Here is a 19,261-nt window from a genome sequence, read left to right as displayed (position 1 = left end):
CCAGGAAGTCGGAAAATGGCGAACGGGGTAACGAGTTGGGGCGGATCCCGAAGCGCTAGCTCGGTGTCAAGCCCAGGTAACTGGGGGCGCAAATGGCGCGCAAGCTGAGCCGTTTCGCTTTAATTGGTTAACCTGTTCCCTCTGTTCTTCCCTTTAAAAATCTAGACTATTAACGGATCATTTATGATTTCCACACCTTGCCAGATCCCTCCCCAACCCTGCTCGACGTTGCACCTCAGCCCCAGCCCCGTTATCGCCTCTCACCAGGAGGCCGCGATGTGTTGGGACACTTCCTCCTCTGGTGACTCCGAGTCCCCTGGCCCTTGGAGACTCTTCTCTTCCCCAGCTCTGCGACGCATTCCTGCTCCCCCTTGTTTCTCGTCTCCCCCAATGGGGTGACCTCCCCTCTGCCTCCGTGGCCAAATTCGCATTTACGTTGGTAAAAATGATTTTTTAAAGTTTGATATTTTGTAAAAGAACTGAGAAACAGTTCCTCAGTTCCCCGAACGCCAATTAATTGTAAAGATGAATCTTATAAAATTATCATAGCACGAGCGGAAGTTATTTAGCGTTGAAACCTTTAAAAAAAAAAACCTAGGGAAAGAAGGGTCCAAGAAGGCAGCCTGGGTTTGGGCGCCCGCACTGTTCCCTCGCACAGCAACCACCCCCCACCCCACCGCCACTCCGCATAGTTTCTGTGTGCAGGGCGATGAGGCAAAGGATTCAATAATCGCCCAGCCTTAAGTTTCCTATCCGACACCACTGTCACTGGACTCTCTCCCACACCCACCTCCCCTTCCAAGACTGGGAACCCCAGACATGCCTCTTCCCTGGACTTCCTTTGAGTTCCAGGGAGACACTGAACAGGGACACCTAACCTTGTGTGTGTTTTTGGTGGGGGAGAGGAAGTTCAAGAAACACTGGTGCAGATGACAAGCAATCTGAAGATCCTAGAAGGCACCCTAAGATATAAAATGTCCTAACCTGCCGGAGGAACGTTTGTCTCTTACTTGTATTTTTTCCCACACCCACTCTCCCTGCCTGTTGTCCTGTCTCCCAGATCTTACCTTCACAGCCTGGGTGAGGAGGCCTTGCTGATTGATTGCCTTCTTACTGCTAATCTTTTTACTTTTGAAAAAGGTCAGACAAAATGCAGGCTTCTCAGCGGGGAAAACCACAGTAGTGTTCCTCACCCCTAGTAGCACAAGTAGGTGACAGCTGTGGGCCCACATGACTTAAGGGAGGGGTATGATCTGGTGCTTTCCGGAAATCTAGTTAGGACTGGTTGCTGCACACGGTCGGTAAACGTTCTGATTCTAATTCAAACCCTTATTGTGCCCTCCAAGTAGACTAATTCTAAAGGGGTTCATTTTCTCTAGAGGATCATAGGGTACTCTCAGCAGTGATAACTTTACGTCTAGGAACTTACCCTAGAGAATAGTCCATAAATTAGATTACCATGCTGCTTTAAATAGAAGACACGACTTTTGAATAAAGAAGGAAAGATGTCCAAAATATTCATAAGTGACAAGTCCAGTTGTTGATTTCTGTATATAGTATGATGTCTTTGGAGGGGAATAAAATTCATATGTTTTCATTTGCATAAAATTACAAAAATACTCCAAAATATATCAATAGTGGTTACTTATCACTTGCGAAGTTGGGAAAAGGAGGGTGTAAGTTCTATTTTCACTATATACCTTACTGTCTTGTTCCATTTGGAAAGAAATATTTATTATTTTGATAATAAATATATTATTGATATAAAAATATTTTTATATAAAAATATTTTTGATATAAAATATTATTTATATATATATTTGATTAATTATCCCTAAAAATATTTAGGAATAATTAAAAAGTAATAAAAGAATTCTAATGCTATTCACTTTACTTTTAAAAATTATCCTAGCTGGTATTTATGAAGAATTTACTACATAATAGGCACTGTACTATGAGTTTTTTTTTTATCTCATTTAATTAGGTGCTATTATTATGTCCATTTTATAGGTAAGGAAATGTAGCTTTGCAGAATTTAAGTAATTTGTTGGCATGAAGGCTGCTCAGCAAGTGTTTATCTGGGCAATGTGGCTCCCCATTGGGAAACGCCACACCTCTGCGTGTTATAATCTCTGTGTAGTCTGGGCACTGCCCACTCTCTACAGCACAAGCATCCACACTCACTGTCCCATCTGGAGAGGCATATCCAAAGTCACATGGCTATTGAGTAGCTACATAACCTATTCAATTTACTTTTATTAGTAAAGCAAAATAAAAGTGATAGACGTTCTTTGTAAGATATCAGGAAAAATAATGTGGCTTCAAAAAGAGTCCCCCATCCAGTGCTAAATCTGTAGAAGGGAGCCTTTGCACTCCACTGCTGTATCAAATCTAGAGAAAGAAGAGTCAACTAATATTTACATTAGTAAATGTAAAGCCTTCTTTAAAAGGAAGAATGGGAACTCTCTTGAGACTAGAAATGTGAAGAATTCCTGGAGATGGACTCTATGTGTCTGAAGGATGGACCCTGAGAGCAGGAGCAAGCCTAATTGTGAAGGATTATTGGGGGATTCCAGTGGCGACCCCAGGAAGCTGGCTTCAGCATTTCCTGGGCCAACGAGCAGGGACATCTCTCTCCAGGCGTGAACAGGGAGTGGACAATTGCATTGTAGAAAGTGGGTGGTGCCCGGGTGACTATAACACACAGAGGAGTGAGGTTTCCCCATGGGGACCCACATTACCCAGGCAAAGACCTGCTGAGCAGCCCCTCATGCCGACTTGCCTCTTGTTCCAAACTGTGCAAAATGTGGCACTAGTTCCGTTTAACTCTCCTGGACAGAAACTGCTCACTGAGCCAGGAGATGCTTTATTCAGGAATCTTGATTTTTACCATCTGAAATTACACTATTATTCTTAAATCAAAGTTTTACTGGTCTCCAGCATCTGTGAAAGGTTCCTTGAAGGAGCACTTATAACATTTTGCTCTTACACGTTATTTATTTTCTATTCTATCCTGGAAAAAGTTAGTGTGTCGTAACGTAGAAACTAAACAGCTCAGCTGCTGTGGGGTCATATAATCTGTCACATTTAGGAAGAGAATGTAAAAATACACTTTCAAACATCGAAACAAATTTGGTTGGATCTCCCTCACCAATCTCTTTGGCACATCTCTGACCAATCTCATGATTTATTGGATCAATATCATGTATTTGCTCAAATATTACTGTCTTATTGTCAGTAATTACATCATTCAGTCAAAACGAAACCAAAATTTCCATCTTGCATCTAAATCATTTCTTATGTCTGCATGGAGGCCAGCAGGCCCTCTTGCCCAGAGGATTCCAAGATGGTTCCAGTCCAGATACCTCCCACTTGGGCCATCATTTGCCTTCTGTCTGTCCATGATTGTGGTAAACTTGTTCTAGACTCAGAACCCTATACTTTACACTCTCTCTTAATGATAACTCCTCTCCTAGACTTTGCATGGCTTTCTCCATTGCATTATTCAGATGTAAGTTGAAAGGACATTGCTACATCTCTGACAATTCTATCCTGACTACCCTGAGGTAGCACGCTCCCGGCTACCTTCTTTCCCATTAACTTGCATAACATTTTCGATAGCACTTACGATACACACATTGTCTTATTTTTTTTTTTTTATTTGCGAGCATGTGTACTGTTTATTTCCCCCCATGAAGATGTCAGGCACTTTATGGGAGAGCCCATGTGTGCCTCGTTGATCACTGTATCTTCAGGGCCTTGATCACCATGTAGCACAATATAGGTGCTTAGTAAGTATTTGTGAATGAAGAAGCAATGAACGCATACAAAATATTCTCCAGCCACCAGCTGAGCAGAAGAAGGCCAGATGTAAATACCTTCCTTGGAAGGTTTTGTTTTTTTGTTTGTTCCATTTTGCTTCTCAGAAGATGCAAGTAAACTTGCTATGACCATCTAATGCTAGCATGAACCAATCATTTAGACCTGTAAAGCCACCCTGAACTTGGTTTGATTAATATCATTCAGGAAGAGCATATTTATGTGCTTCCTCTCTCCAGGCTCAGCTTTCTGAAGCAATTTGCACCGAAGGTTAACAGCAACATCCAGTTTTCAGCACCTTGGTGTCTGATGACAGTGGGATGTAAAAGTCCAAGGCTGGTAGGCTACTGCATCTTCCTCTCTCTTGGCCCAGACATATTGTTTCGCCATCTAGAAGCCTGAAGGATTGGAGCTTCTCTCTTTTGCTTGTGGATTTGATTGTCTGCATGCAAGAAGCAGGAGCCCAGGTTACGGCTAGCCCTGCACAGTGCAGAAACCTTGGTCTGGCCAACCTCCAGGCACTGAGAGGAGGCTCAGTCAAATGCTCCAATCTGCTGGGAATGACAGGGACTTGGAGACTTGCTCTCTGCCACCAGTAGTTTGGAAAGCCTCCTAGACAGGCTTGCCTGGGAGCTGACACTAAGGTTCCACTAGGCCGTATCAGACCCAGGGGAGGTGAGTGCTACAGACCATGTGGCTGAATGGGACCCAGAAAAGCCAGAACACACCATTGTTGGTGGAAGCCAAGAGCGAACCCGTGTCCACGCAGTCAGGGATCCAAGAACTCTGCCTTTCTCCAACCCTGGCCTGGTGGCTTAATCACAACACTTTCCTTTCCAACTTGGGTTGGTCCACGTCTTCCAAGCCCTAGTGTTGCAGCCGCCAGCCCGACCTGTGCTGGGTTTGTGGTACCGGACGTTGCAACCTGCGGGTTATCTTTTCAAAATAATTTATTTCATTTTATTTCTAAGGGCTGTGTAGTTCTGAATTTTCAGATGCACTATAATTTTCCCCAACTCTTTCCTGAAAAGCATGTTTGTTTGTTTTAACAGACTTTTTTTTTTTTTTAGAATAGTTTTAGGTTCACGGCAAAATTGAGCAGAAAGGAGGGAGAGTTCCCGTGTACCCCTGCCTTCACACTAGCGTAGCCTCCCCCACTATCAACATCTTTCACCAGAGTGGTAGATTTATTACAATCTATGAACCTACGGTGAAACTGTTACAATTTCTTGCTTATAGAAACAGTGGAATTTCTGGGTCAAAAGAGTATTCACATTTAAATATTTAATGTATATTGCTATATTGTATTTCCAAAGATCCTGTGAAATTTATTCCTACCAGTGTGTATTAATCACATTTTCTATTTTTTGTGTTATGATGTTTTTGACATCTTAAAACATCTTTGTGTCTGGGGAGAAACTGCTCCTCCAGAGCTAGCCCATTTAGAGATAGCAAAGAACTCATCCAGGAGCATGCCTTTGCTATGCAAACTAACCAATCCAGAGCCATACCTCCTATCTGGCCCTGCCAGTGCACCCCAGCAGGCACTATTCCTCTGCCTTATCATCCCAGGATCAGGTACCAGGCAACTAGGGACCACCCCTAAAGCTAGCCAAAATTATTCAAATTAGCCAATCCTAAACTAGTTACTCTGCCCTGCCTTGTCTTTCCAGAGAGACTCCAACAGAAGCTCTGGCCTAAACTGATCGCTCTCTCTTGCGTCTACTTCCTAACCAAAACCTGTTGCTCCTTCTGTGGCCCTGCATGGTGAGCCTCTCATTTCTAGGGGAACTGTTGAGTAACATTACACTTCTCTTTCAAGGGCATTGACGTCTCTGTGTTGTCACTCAGTGACCTTTATAAATTAAGACCGGGGCACAGAACACAGCAGTATTTGGGAGTTAGGAATTTCCAAATGCTCACCAATTTGGAGTATAATAAAAAAAGTTTACTACCCTAGCCAAAATTATATTCAATGTTTTAATTTGCATTTCTTTGATTAATGAGCCTAAACTTACCTTTCCTATAGGTTTAAAGCAGCCTTTTCTGGAAATCAAGGTTGTGGAAATTAACCTTTTGTCAACAAATTAAAATATATTTCCCAATTTTTCTTCAGCTGCCAAAATTAATTACATTTTTAAAAAAAGGGCACAGAGAGCAAGGAATATTTAGCATTTATATATTCAAATGTGTCAATCTTTTTTCTTTTTAGGTTCTGGGTCTACATTCAGTCATTTTCCCGTCAAAAAATGTTTTTAAATGTGGTAAATGCGCATAGCATAAAATTTACCATCTGGGCCATTTTTGAGTGTACAGTTCAGTGCCATTAGGTACATTCACATTGTTGTGCAACCAGCAAAACTGAACTTCGGTACCCACTAACAATACATCCACATTGTCCCCTCCCTCAGACCCTGACAACCACCGTTCCTCTTTCTGACTCTATAACTTTGACAATTCTAGGTGCCTCATATAAGTGGAATCATACAGTATTTGTTCTTTCTGAATCGCTTATTTCACATAGCATAGTGTCCTCAAAGATCATCCATGTTGTAGCATGTGTCAAAATTGCCTTCCTTTTTAAGGCTGAATAATATTCCTCTGCATGTATATTCCCTATTTTGTTTATCCACTCATCCATTGATAGACACTTGGGTTGCTTCCACCTTTTGGCTATTGTGAATATTGCTGCTATGAACATGGGTATATAGATATCTGTTTGAGTCTCTGCTTTAAATTTTTTTGTGTATTTACCCATAAGGAGAATTTTGCTGGATCATATGCTAATTCTATTTTTAATTTTGTGGAGCAACTGCCATACTGTTTTCCATTGTGGCTGCACCCTTTGACATTTCCACTAAGAGTGCCACAAGGGTTCCAATTTCATTTACTTTGAATTTAATGGCTGTTTGGGCCAGAACTTGTGCAAAGGACCTCACCTCCTCCACAGGAAACTGTGGCTCACAGAGTTGCCTTGTCTTTCTTGACGAGGTTACACAGGAAATGACAAATGGTGAGGGGGAATAAAACGCCCAGGTGTCTGTGGTGTTTATATGCTTGCTTTGCACCAATACACTGTGTTCTGCCAAGCACACAATTGCCAAATTCTTTATACCCTCCATTCCCTTAATTTTTCCTGATTAATAAATGTTTTCAGCATAAAAATTTTACAAAACATTTTCCTTTACGAAAAATAATTAGTCATTAGACGCATGACATCGAGTCAGAGAGTAATCATAGTCCTTATTTGAAGATATGTTCATAAGTGGTGCCTGCATTTATATTTATTTACTCACTCATTTAAGATACTGTACTACACAGTGATAAACCCAACACTCACAACTCGGCACTGTCTAATTTTCAACAATTACAATTTCAGAGACATGGTATCTGGTCTGTGTTTAATTTCTCTCATTCGAGCCCCCTTTGCATCTTCTTTGCTTTCTTCTCTTCTCTCCATTCCATTCCATTGTTTTAAACCCTTCTCAGTCATATTCTTAAACCTTTCTGTCCCTGCATTATATGCTCTCTGATATCATTTAAAAATGTCCTTATCTTTTTCCTGTGACTTCATTTCTTTGCAACTTCTTGCTTGTAGGAATGGACAGGGTAGCAGTCTTCTAATTTCCTTTACATTGTTCCTGTGATTTCTAAACCATTTCTCACAATCTGATTCCATTGGGCCCTCAAACCCCTCATCCCTATGGCCAACATGGAAGATGTAAGCTCAGTCCTGAGAGAGACCCAAATGCCAGCCCTCTTCTCCAGAGTGCTTATTTAACCCTCACCAGAGAGCTGTAGCTCTAAGAAGAGCCCAAGCTACCTTCCCAATATGGCACAGATAGAAAGAAATGGAGTGAGGCATTGAAAACCTGTTTTTTCTGACATCGATATCCTTCCTCTGAGCAACTACAGTGACTTCTGCCGGGTTGATAATCATCAGTGACCCTTTACCGCCTTCATCCTCAGATATTCTCCTCAAGTGTTTATGAAAAGTGGACAAGGGCTTCCTTGTGTGTTGTAATTTTTATATTTTTTATATTAAATTTGAGTTTGTGTGCACAAAATGGATTATGAATTAATCAAAATTCTTCGTTCATGAAATAGTGTCCACATTCATCCACCTATGGCATATATATATATTATATATGCAATATGTATATGCAATATAATATATATGCAATAAAACTCACAAACTACCCACCCAAAAGAAAATCAAAGATTTGGGGATGATCTGATTGTCAATGACAGTTTCAGAAGCACATGGTCTACAGTCACTGAAATACAATGACTTTCTTCCCCAACTCCATCATTTCCTTTTTTCTCCTCTACTCTCCATCCCATTTTGTCTTCTCATTGATCCCTCGTCTGTTGTGTCCCTAAGATTTCATTTCCAAGTCGTTTTTAATACTGATACCAATCCTTAGTCCATGTCCATGCATTGAGGGAAGCTGTAGGCTGAAAGCAAGGAAGAAAAGGAAGAGTAAAGATGATGAGGACTGTAGTGTGAGGACAAGGGATTGAAATGCTGTTGTGGAAGGAAGAATAAAACAAACATACCATATATCTACACCCAGGTTTTGGTTGTTGTCATAGTTGTTATTATTTGTCAACTGTGATATTTTCTTAAATCCAAGAAACTCTTGACTGTAATACACAGTTTTTATTATGAATTACTAGGGGAAGAATCCATAATTAAACAATGTCAAGGTAAGATACAGACCTCTTAAAAGCAAAGTCTGACCAAGAGTTGGATGCAGGTAGTTCATTTTGGAGATGATCTCAGCTAGCAGAAATGAAGGAAAGGGAAAAGCAAGACATGGAAGAGAGAAAAGAAAAAAGTGTGCAGTAATGAGCTAGTTATCACACAGCATCTAGGCATAATCCCATGAGGACTTTCAAAGATAATGTGTAGAATGAGCTTCAACATTGTCCCTGTGTAGGATAGGAAATATGGCTCATTTATCCATCACATTCTATCCCCCAGAGCTTGAAGCTTACATCCAGAGGTATTAACCCCTCAACACTGCGCATGGCTGAGTGGCCTTCCACAGCTCAGAAAAAGCAGAGGAACACTCCCCAAGACACATACTTGATCTGGGATGCTGTCAACATGGATGGAACTGTCCAGCACAGCTGTCTTGAAATCAGGTGGTCCCGTATATCACAAGCATCTGTGGCAGTCCTTTCTTTGCACCACACAGATTCAATTGTGTCATATTAAGTCTGTTCGGCCTCTATTTTTTAAAGTGGTAGCTGATAGCAACTCTATAAAAAGATTTATGCCCATGGGGGTATAAATCACTTATAAAAGTCTTTTCATTTACTCATTAATAAGACAGTAAAAGTTGTTTTCACAGGCCTTTGTAAATGTTTTCTTCTCTTTCTTAATAGCAGACAGAATTAAGAGAAAAGAGAAAGGAGAGGGGAGAGAGAGAAAGAAGAGTATGTATGTGAAAGAATGCCTTTTCTCTCTCTTTAATACTCTGAATAAAAGTACTGAGCTGGAGAAGGGCGGGGGGGCGGAGGGGAAAAACTCTGATGCTGAGCTATCCTGTGGACAACTATCAGGGAATTAAGGGAGGTCGCCTCTCCTTTTGGTACTGGGCAGGGGGTAGAAAGTGTTCAAAGTGGCAAAGAGGCACCAATTGTCAGCCTCACACAAAGTCAACCTTAAAATCTGGGTAAGTCTGGGAGTGGGTATGCAGTGGGGCTGGAATCTGGTTAAGTGGGAAATATTTCTGCTTGGATAATTTTCCTTCTGGGTCTAGCTGAGGAACAGCTCTTAGGTCTTCAATTTCTCTGCTCTCTCGCCCTCTGCCCATGACCACCACTCCCAAGCCCTAAGTACATACAGATTCCAATCTCTGGTCTAGATCAGCAGCCATCCTCTCAGGATCAGAACAAGTCCTAGAAAGCAGCCTTCCTGGATCCTGTCCTGAGATCCCTGTGTTCATGAAATTAACACATATAGAAGGGAGCTAAATGTCTTTATTTAAATAACTTGTTGAAACCTTGATGGAAGGGCTTATAAGAGAGGAACACTAAAATTTCAAGACACAATATTGAGGAGAATTTGTTTTTTTCTTTTACATTTCACTTTTTCTCATCTAAAAATCATGGCCAATGTCAAACAAGCATTCTCAAAATATCCTGAAAACAGAAAGAAAAACTTTAAATACTTAAATATTTTATCAAGAAATTCTAGATTCATTCTATCAAGGTTATTCAAAAGAGAAGACATTGCAATAAGCTAAAAAGATATGAAGTTGAATGTAATGTCACTGTAGTATTTCTTTTCCTGATTTTTAGCAACAGAAACAGAACACACTCGATGGTTTAAGAATAAACAGATTTATTAGGGGATAAAGATAACATAAGATCCAATAGTAAGGTAAACACAGAGTTTAGACTGAATATCAGAGAATAACTCTCAAAAGCTCACAGCTAACTGACTCACCAAGAGAGACTGTCAGAAATCAGAAAACAATGAATCAGGTGGCTACCACACAGTTGATCTCTTCAGAACCACACAGCCCCTGGCAAATGTTAGAATACTGGGTCATTCCAAGTGCTTGTGGGGAATGCATGCCTTGAATAATCCTCATGCACTATGGTTGGAGGATAAGTGCTACGTTCACCTAGAGAACAATCTGGCAAACCTTTACCAAAGTAAAATTAGGGGAATTCATTTTCTATGTCACAATTATGCTCATGGGTACATATCCTAGAGAAATTCTCTCACAAGACCATAAGGGACTATTATATGTGGTGACAGTGACTAAGTGGCAATCTGAGTATCCACTGGGGACAGCAGATAGGTAAAGTGTGGCAGAGACTCATCAGAGGCTAATATGCCAGGCTTGGAAGCAGCAGATCAAATGCCCATGTAAAGATGCAAATCAGTGGAAAATAATAAATAAGATACATAACCTAATGCTCTTTCCATGAATTGAAAATACAAGCACACAAAAGAATACATCACATTTTAGAAAGCTGATTGATACAAAAATAATGCTAATGTCAAGAATTGCAGTGGATGAAGGGAAAAGAAACAAGGAGAATAACTAATAATAGAGTGTGCGTAATTACATAAAAGAGGATAGGGCTCAGCCAAAAGCACTACTGAAAATATGACATTAACTCAACCCATTTGCCCTTTAGGTATGAAAATCATAGCAATTTTGTATGTCCCTTTGATTCAGCTAATCTAGTGTAGACAAAAATAGAAAAATTACAATTCTAAGGAGGCATGGGACTCTCCCTTTCCCACCCCATCCTAGTTACTCTTTTACTCATTTCCCTACCTGACACACATGCTTGAGGACCTAGGTTCTCAGTCCAGCTCCACCATGAACTAGCTTTGTGATCTTGGATTATGATCTAACTTCATCTTTGTGATCTTGGATTGTGATCTAACTTCATCACAGAACCTCATCTCTACAAGCAGGCAATGCCTCTCTGATATGGGAAGAGAATTAAACACAGTGAGTATAACTTGTCTGAAATATGAAGAAACTTTCTATATCCAATGGAAACTGTCAATAACTGGACCGTTCTCCTCACCCCCAACCCTTCCTCTGCCTGATTCAATCATCAAACCCCGAGGAGTTTCAGTAGTACCTTCCAGAAGTGACTTGATCCCATCTGCTTCATTTTCCTCATTAAGAAAACAGATTTTAATTATAGTCCCCACCATATCAATCTCTTTAAAGGTCGCACTTCCTTAGCATACATCTAGCACAATGTAAACTCAAAAAATGTTAACTAGGATTTTGTTCTAATTGCTCCTTTCTATAAATTTGGGGGGACAAGATTTTCACCAGTACTAGTTCTGTGGCTCTTGAAAGCTTATACTGTCTTCCCTGTGAGTTATTTCCTATACCCTTTTCTCCTCACTTCTTTATTTTCTGAGATGCCACACCACCCTTTTCATCTTTCCCTGTTGCAGGATTCTCTGTGGCATCCTCATGGGAGCTGAGGCTGTAACTAATCCGGGAAACAAACATTGGCCTTTCTATGGGGAATTGAAAAAGCATTGTTTGTGTCCACCTATGGGACCACAGGATGATATTCTTGTTATTTCAATCAATTCTGATTCCTTGAGTTAGGAATCATCAATCATACCACCTGAGAAATTGATGTGTGTTGGAGAAACCGCTGTGCCTTTACTGAAATACTTCAAATTTTTGGTTTGATCTTCATTTCTAAGATGCACGTAAAAAAAAGAGAGAACTGTTTAAGATAAAACATTGCCAGAAATTCCACCCTCACTTTTACTCTATCCTTTATTTTCTTCTTTCCAAATTAATAACTAATCACGCGGAGAGGGGCATGAAAAGTCGGTAAATAGTCCCTGAATGGATTAAAGTGGCAAGTATTCTACAATCCTCCTTACCAGTAACCACAGATAGAGATTGGAGGACAATGTCTTATTAGTAGTCTAAGGTTTAAAACCTACTCTTTTTATTTCACAGTTTGGCCCCCAAACTATGTGACATTAAAACAGATCTGATCTGATGTGAATATATATTACGCTCCTTACTTATTCCAATTAGCTTAAGTACTCATTCTTTTCACACCATAAATATCAATGATATGTTACAGAATGCTACGCCACACCAGGATGTTCACAGTTATATTATCTCAAGATATGCACCTTCTAGTCTGTCTAAAATCCTCTGCATTCTGAGTTCTGAAGTGCACCTGCCTCTAATATTTTGTAAAAGTTATTGAGGTCCTGTATTTTTCCTAGTTACATGGAAATATGAAATCATGATATACATACCATTATGCAACTATCTTTTTATTCTTAACATCCTGGCCAATTTTGTAATGACTACATAATGAAATCCTCTCTTTCATCAACTACATTTACTCTTTTTGGGAGGTGTAAAAATATTCTATTTCAAATTTCCTTCTATTAGATATTTCCCCATTTCTACTCTTTGGCTCAAATAACCTCCATCCTATGGAGGTCCTTTTTGGGAGAATACATTGCTAGAAGTGAAATTTCTTTGTTGTATAAAGTTCTGTGCATAATAAATTTAATTTATATAATTTAATGTTCTTCAAAATATAGTAGGACTAATTTCCTACTTGAACTATATGAGAGTCTCTACTGCCCTTCTCTCAATAGCGTTGGGTATAATCAACTTAAAATATCTATGATAGGCAATATATATATATTGAGCATGATTTCATTATTTCTTTGTTGGTACTTTTGCAGTATTAATGGTATTATCGCCCTTGAGAATTATTATGTAACTGCATTTTCTTCATTTGGACTAAACTTTAAAGTTATGTGGTAGCCAGCATCCAAGATGGCCACCAATGATCCCTGCCTCCTTGGATTCACACCTTTGTATAGTCCTCTCCCACATTGCTCTGGGATTGGCCTGTGTGATCCGTACAATATGGTGGAAGTGGTGATATATCACTTCTGCGTTAGGTTATAAAAGATGCTGCATGTTCTATTCTTGTCACTCTGTCACACCCTCACCTCCCTCTTGGATCATCCTCTCTGATGGCAGCCAGCTACCATATCATGAATGGCACTAGGAGAGGCCCTTTTGGTAAAGAATTGAGACCTCCTGTCAACAAGATGAGTGAGCTTATCTTTTTCTTTTTTTTTTTTAACTACCTTTTTTTTTTTTTTTGTGAGGAAGATCAGCCCTGAGCTAACATCCATGCCAATCTTCCTCTTTTTGCTGGGGAAGACCGGCCCTGAGCTAATATCTATTGCCAATCCTCCTCCTTTTTTTCCCCCCATTTTCTCCCCAAAACCCCAGTAGATAGTTATACATCATAGTTGCACATCCCTCTAGTTGCTGTATGTGGGACGCCGCCTCAGCATGGCCAGACAAGCAGAGCGTGGGCGCGCTGGGATCCGAACCCAGGCCACCAGTAGCGGAGCGCTTGCACTCAACCGCTAAGCCACGGGGCCAGCCCCGTGATGAGTGAGCTTAGAAAGTGATCCACCAGCCCCCAACAATTCTTCCGATTACTGACTGCACCTTCCTAAGAGACCCTGAGCAAGACCACCCAGCTAAGTTCCTCCCTGATTTCCATAAATTGTGTGAGATAATAGATGTTTCCTAAGGGAGTTTTTTCCCCCAATTTTTTTCATTGTGAGTAAAATACACACAACAAAAATTTACTATCTTAACTATTTTTGAGTGTATAGGTCAATAGTATTAAGTTCATTCATATCGCCAACCATCACCCCCGTCCATCTCCAGAATTATTTTCACCTTGAAATATTTGCTATTTTAAGCTTCTAAAATTTGAGGTAGTTTGTTATACAGCAAGAGATTACTCACATGAGTGGATCTTACATGTAATTGTGTATCATATATTATCCGTAGGTATTGGTGTGTAAATGTATTTAACATATATAAATATGCTGCTGGTATTATTCTCTTTCTGTTTAATTACTCCTAATTGTGATTTTAAGATTAATCGATTTGGCTATATATACAATTTGTTTGTTACATCTAACCGCTATAGAATATTTCAGAGAATGAATACAGGACATCTTCTATAAACACCATGGTTGCCTCCAACTTCCCTACTCACAGACAATACTGTGATAAATTTCATCATGTATGTACCCTTAGGGACCTGTGTAGGATGTTTTCTGTGATATCAGTCCTAGGAGTGGGGTTTAGAGGGACAAAGGACAAAAGCCTTCCACAAATATTTCCATAATGCTTTTCAGAATTAACAGTAATACTAGCCTTCTTGAGAAGTCTATTCACCTCAAATCCTCACCACCAACTCAATGAATTATCTACATTTCTAATTCTTGTCCTTTTGACAGTTTCATAATTTTAGTTAGCATGTATCACGTGAAGAATGATTTTGAGTCTCTCTTCATATACACTTCAGCCATTCTCTATTAATCTTCTATTAATTGTCCATGCATATTTTTTTCACATTTTTCCTTTGGGTTTCCTGCTTTATCTTTTTTGATTTGCAGAGGTTATACATTCTTTGTACATAGATATACATTACTAGGTGCATTATGTCAATATTTCCAGGGCATATATCAATTACACATTACTGTAGCAAACTTTTCCTCATCGTTTAGTCTGAGGTGTGTAGTTCTTATACTGAAGCTTATACTGAAGCATGGTTCTCACCCAGAAGCTTCTCTAATAATTTCTTAATCTCACTGGCAGTGGGATTTCACTCACAGTGGGATAACACAGGCTGTGTGCCTTGTAATTAATAGAAAACATAGCATCACCTATCAAGTATTCTTGTATATAAAAATTCAATCTAAATCTAATCATACCTCTAAATGCAACAGTTTATAAGAGTTATGAGGAATAAGAGAACAAACAACACATAGCCGTCAATCAGCCAAATCCAGAAAGTGGAAAATTCTACAGGATATATTACCCAGTTTTTTAAGAGAATGAAAGGCAAGAAAAAAGGGTAGATTAGGAATGATTATAAATCAAGAGTTTTATAAGATGTATTAACCACGTGCAATGTATGAACCTTCTTTGAATCCTCATGCAGAGAAATCAAATATAGAAACGTATTTTTGAGACAACTGTGGGAAATGTTAGATGCCATGGTATTGAGAGATGGAATGATATATTGTCTCTAATTTGCTTTAAAATACTCTACCTAAAGTTTGGGAGGGATAAATCAAATGAGATTGCCAAATGTTGATAATAGGTAAAGACTAAGTGATAGACACTAAGGGTTTCTTACACCCTTTTCTATATTTGTCTGTGGTGTGTGTACTTGAATTTTTCCAAAATGTTAGGGAGTTACTAGTTTCCAAATGGTTACCAATTTGGAATATAATAAAAAGTTTACTATACTAGCCAAAATTATATTCATTGTTTTATTTGTATGACTTGATTTTAGTGAGCCTAAACTTACCTTTCCTATTGGGTTGAAGGAGCCTTTTCTATTTATGGAAATTAATCTTTTGTCTCAAATTAAAATATTTTTCCCAACTTTTCATTGGCTTTCGTATGTGGTTTTTTTTTAAGGGGAAACAGAGCAAAGAATATTTAGCATTTGTATATTCAAATCTGTCAATCCTTTTCTTTTTAGGTTCTTAGTCTATATTCAGTCTTTTTCCATTAAAAATCTTTTTTAATGTGGTAAATGCACATAACATAAAATTTACCATCTTAACCATTTTTGAGTGTACAGTTCCGTGCCATTAAGTACATTCACATCATTGTGAAACCAGAAAAACTGAACTTCTGTATCCAGTAACAATACATCCACAATGTCCCTCCCCTACCTCCTGGCAACCACCATTCCTCTTTCTGACTCTATAACTTTGATGATTCTAGGTGATTCATATAAGTGAATCATACAGTATTTTTTCTTTCTGTATAGTTTATTTCACTTAGCATAGTGTCCTCAAAGTTCATCCATTTTGTAGCATGTGTCAGAATTGCCTTCCTTTTTAAGGCTGAATAATATTCCATTGCATGTATATTCTCTATTTTGTTTACCCATTCATCCACTGATGGACACTTGGGTTGCTTCCACCTTTTGGCTATTGTGAATAGTGCTGCCACGAACATGGGTGTACAGATATCTGTTTGAGCCCCTGCTTTCAAGTCTTTTGTGTATTTACCCAGAAAGGGAATTTTGCTGCATTGTATGCTAATTCTATTTTTAATTTTTGGAGGAACTGCCATACTGTTTTCTATTATGGCTGTACCATTTGACATTCCCACTAAGAGTGCACAAGGGTTCCAATTTCATTTACTTTGAATTTAGTTGCTGTTTGGGCCAGAACTTGTGCAAAGTACCTCACCTCCTCCACAGGAAACTGTGGCTCACAGAGTTGCCGCCTCTATCTTGACAAGATTACACAGGAAATAACAAATGGTGAGGAGGAACAAAACACTTAGAACAAAACACCGTGTGGTGTTTATATGCTTGCTTTGCATTAATACAGTGTGTTCTGCCAAGCACGCAATTGCCAAATTCCTTATACCCTCCATTCCCTTGTATTTCCCTGCTTTGTAATTGTTTTCAATATAAAAATGTTGTAAAACATTTATAGAGTTTTCCTTTTTTAAAAAAACCTGGTCATTAGACGCATGGCGTTGAGTGATAGAGTAATCATAGTCCTTAATTAAAGACATATGTTCATAAGCAGTGCCTGCATTTATATTTTTTTACTCATTCATTTGTGATACTGTACTAAACACTGATAAATCCACCACTGAAAACTTTGACACTGTCTAATTTTCAAAAATTAGTTTCAGAGACATGGTATCTAGTCTCTCTTCAATTTCTCTCATTCATGCCCCCTTTACATCTTATTTTTTCTTCTCTTCTCCCCATTCCATTCTGTTTTTTAAGCCATCTCCATCATATTCTCAAACTTTTCTTTCCCTGCATCATATACTCTCTGATGTCATACAAAATTTTTCTTATCTTTTTCCTGTGATTTCTTTTCTTTGCAACTTCTTCCTTCTAGGATTGTACAGAGCAGCAGTCTTCTAATTTCATTTACCTTGTTCTTGTGATTTCTAAACCATATCTCACAATCTGATTCCATTGGGCCTTCAAACTCCCCATCCCTATGGCCAATGTGGGAGATGAAAACTCAGTCCCTGGAGTGACCCAAACATCAGCCCTCTGCTCCAGACAGCTCTGGAGGAACCACATCTTTCTTTATTTTGGATGCTAACCTGCTGCTCATCCTTGTGGTTAAAAGAATCAATGAGGACAGAGGGGAAGAAAAGCGGCCTGTGAGACTTCAGAACAGGGAGTAAAGATGATCAGATGGGAAGCTCCCTCCACATCCAAACCACCAAAAACTTTCCAACTACTCTTGACCATTGTTATGAGAGGTTTGGGGGATTCGATCGGAGACGTAAAAGAAACTTTCCACTGCAAACAAATGGACTGAAGGTATATTTATTATATGAAGATAGTAAAGGCAATAGTCCGCAAACAGATCCGAATAGGTCAAATATTAAGAGGGAAAAACATCAGCTCGACTGGAAAGGGAAAACATCCACATCAACTGAGATAGCAGCAGATTCAAATAGATCACATAATGAGAGGGAAAAACATCAGATTGACTGGAAAGTGAAACATCCACATCGACTGAAGGAAATGACACAAATCAACCGGAAAGAGAATACCAGGTTGACTGAAAAGAGAACACCTCAGATCAATTATTCACAACAAATCAATTACTTCACAACAAATCAATTACTCACAACATCCACACCCCACTGCCAGGAGAATCCTTTCAATTGACACAGCTAGGCCAGGATCACACATCTTGGGCAAGGTGTCCCTTCCACAGGTGGAACTCTCACCGGGCCTCAGTCTCCAGCAGTTTTTTATAGCATCAATAATTCCCAGAGTAAGCAGTTACAGAGCTTTTATAGAGCAAGCATTCAGTGTTCTCATGCACAAATGGTTATCAGTGGCCTACGTGCACTGAGCCTCCTGGCTATCATTCCAGCCTGGCAGTTGTGTACATGCAGTGTTTACCCTGGTTATCGTCCCAGCCCAGCACAGATGGCCAGTCTGCCCCAGGCTGCGGTGCACAAAGGGCCTTGAAATTTTTACACATTGCAACTATCTCCGTGGGAGAAGGCCAGTTCCCACCACGCAGAAAGCAGCTTTTATATTTCTTTTTGTGCTGGTGGCTGTAGGTCAATGGAGCAGCCAAACATGGCTGTACTCATGTCAAGACAACCATCTATCCTGTTTTCTGATGCAGATGATTGACGTTTAATAAGTCTAGTTAGAAGTGCAAGACAAACAGCTTTCCCACGTTCCAATCAGACTACACCACCCAAGTTCACCTAGACTGAAATTTAGAACTGTTACTGTGTGAAAGGAGTGATGTCCTCCTGGCTAGACAAAATGAATGCCAACACCTAGTTTCTGGATTTTGGTTCCTAACAATCTGAGGTGACAGAAAAGTTTCAAAGCTCAAAGTGTGGTCACCACTGCATGCTTTTTCATCTCTCAGTCTAGCTCTTTTGATGTGCCTTGTTGGAGGCTGAAGCTATGGGGATGCATAAATCTTTCTGGAAGCATGAGGGGATTTTCTCTGACAGTCCCTGAGAGAACCTCGTAGAGCTCCAGGAGGTGAAATTCACAAAAGTGTGGGAGACGCCCTGGAGTTTTAACTCTCAGACTTGTCCACACTGAGCCACCAGCACTTTGTCTTTTACAGGTCAGGTTTCTTTACCCTAGTACTGGTTCCTGTGGAGGCTTCTGCTCCTGTAAGTTGTGATTCTCTGTATCTGCCTATCTGTCTCTCCCTTTGGGGGCGGTGGTTTGCCCTGTGACCTCACTTCTCTGGCAGACCTAGAAAGAGTTGTTGATTTTTCAGTTCAGCTTTTACTTGTTAGGATGGAATGGTGACTTCCAAGCTGCTTACATCCTGGATTGGGAATTGGAAGATGCCCCAAATTTTGAA

The 19,261-nt window shown here is 39.7% G+C and overlaps 1 protein-coding gene across 1 annotated transcript in view; it reads right to left on the bottom strand.

Moving 5' to 3' along the window:
- The window catches only part of LOC147914610 (uncharacterized), a 46,765-nt gene that overhangs the window by 13,285 nt on the left and 14,219 nt on the right, over positions 1-19,261 (bottom strand). Inside the window, exon 2 of the mRNA XM_087443017.1 lies at positions 1,068-1,218. Within this exon, the coding sequence (XP_087299143.1) occupies positions 1,068-1,218 (151 nt within the window). The remainder of the gene's footprint in view (positions 1-1,067; positions 1,219-19,261) is intronic.

This window comes from Ceratotherium simum, chromosome 18, assembly GCF_057802395.1.
Source record: "Ceratotherium simum simum isolate JZ-2026a chromosome 18, ASM5780239v1, whole genome shotgun sequence".
Classification (NCBI taxonomy): domain Eukaryota; kingdom Metazoa; phylum Chordata; class Mammalia; order Perissodactyla; family Rhinocerotidae; genus Ceratotherium; species Ceratotherium simum.
This window is presented reverse-complemented; position numbering and strand designations above follow the sequence as displayed.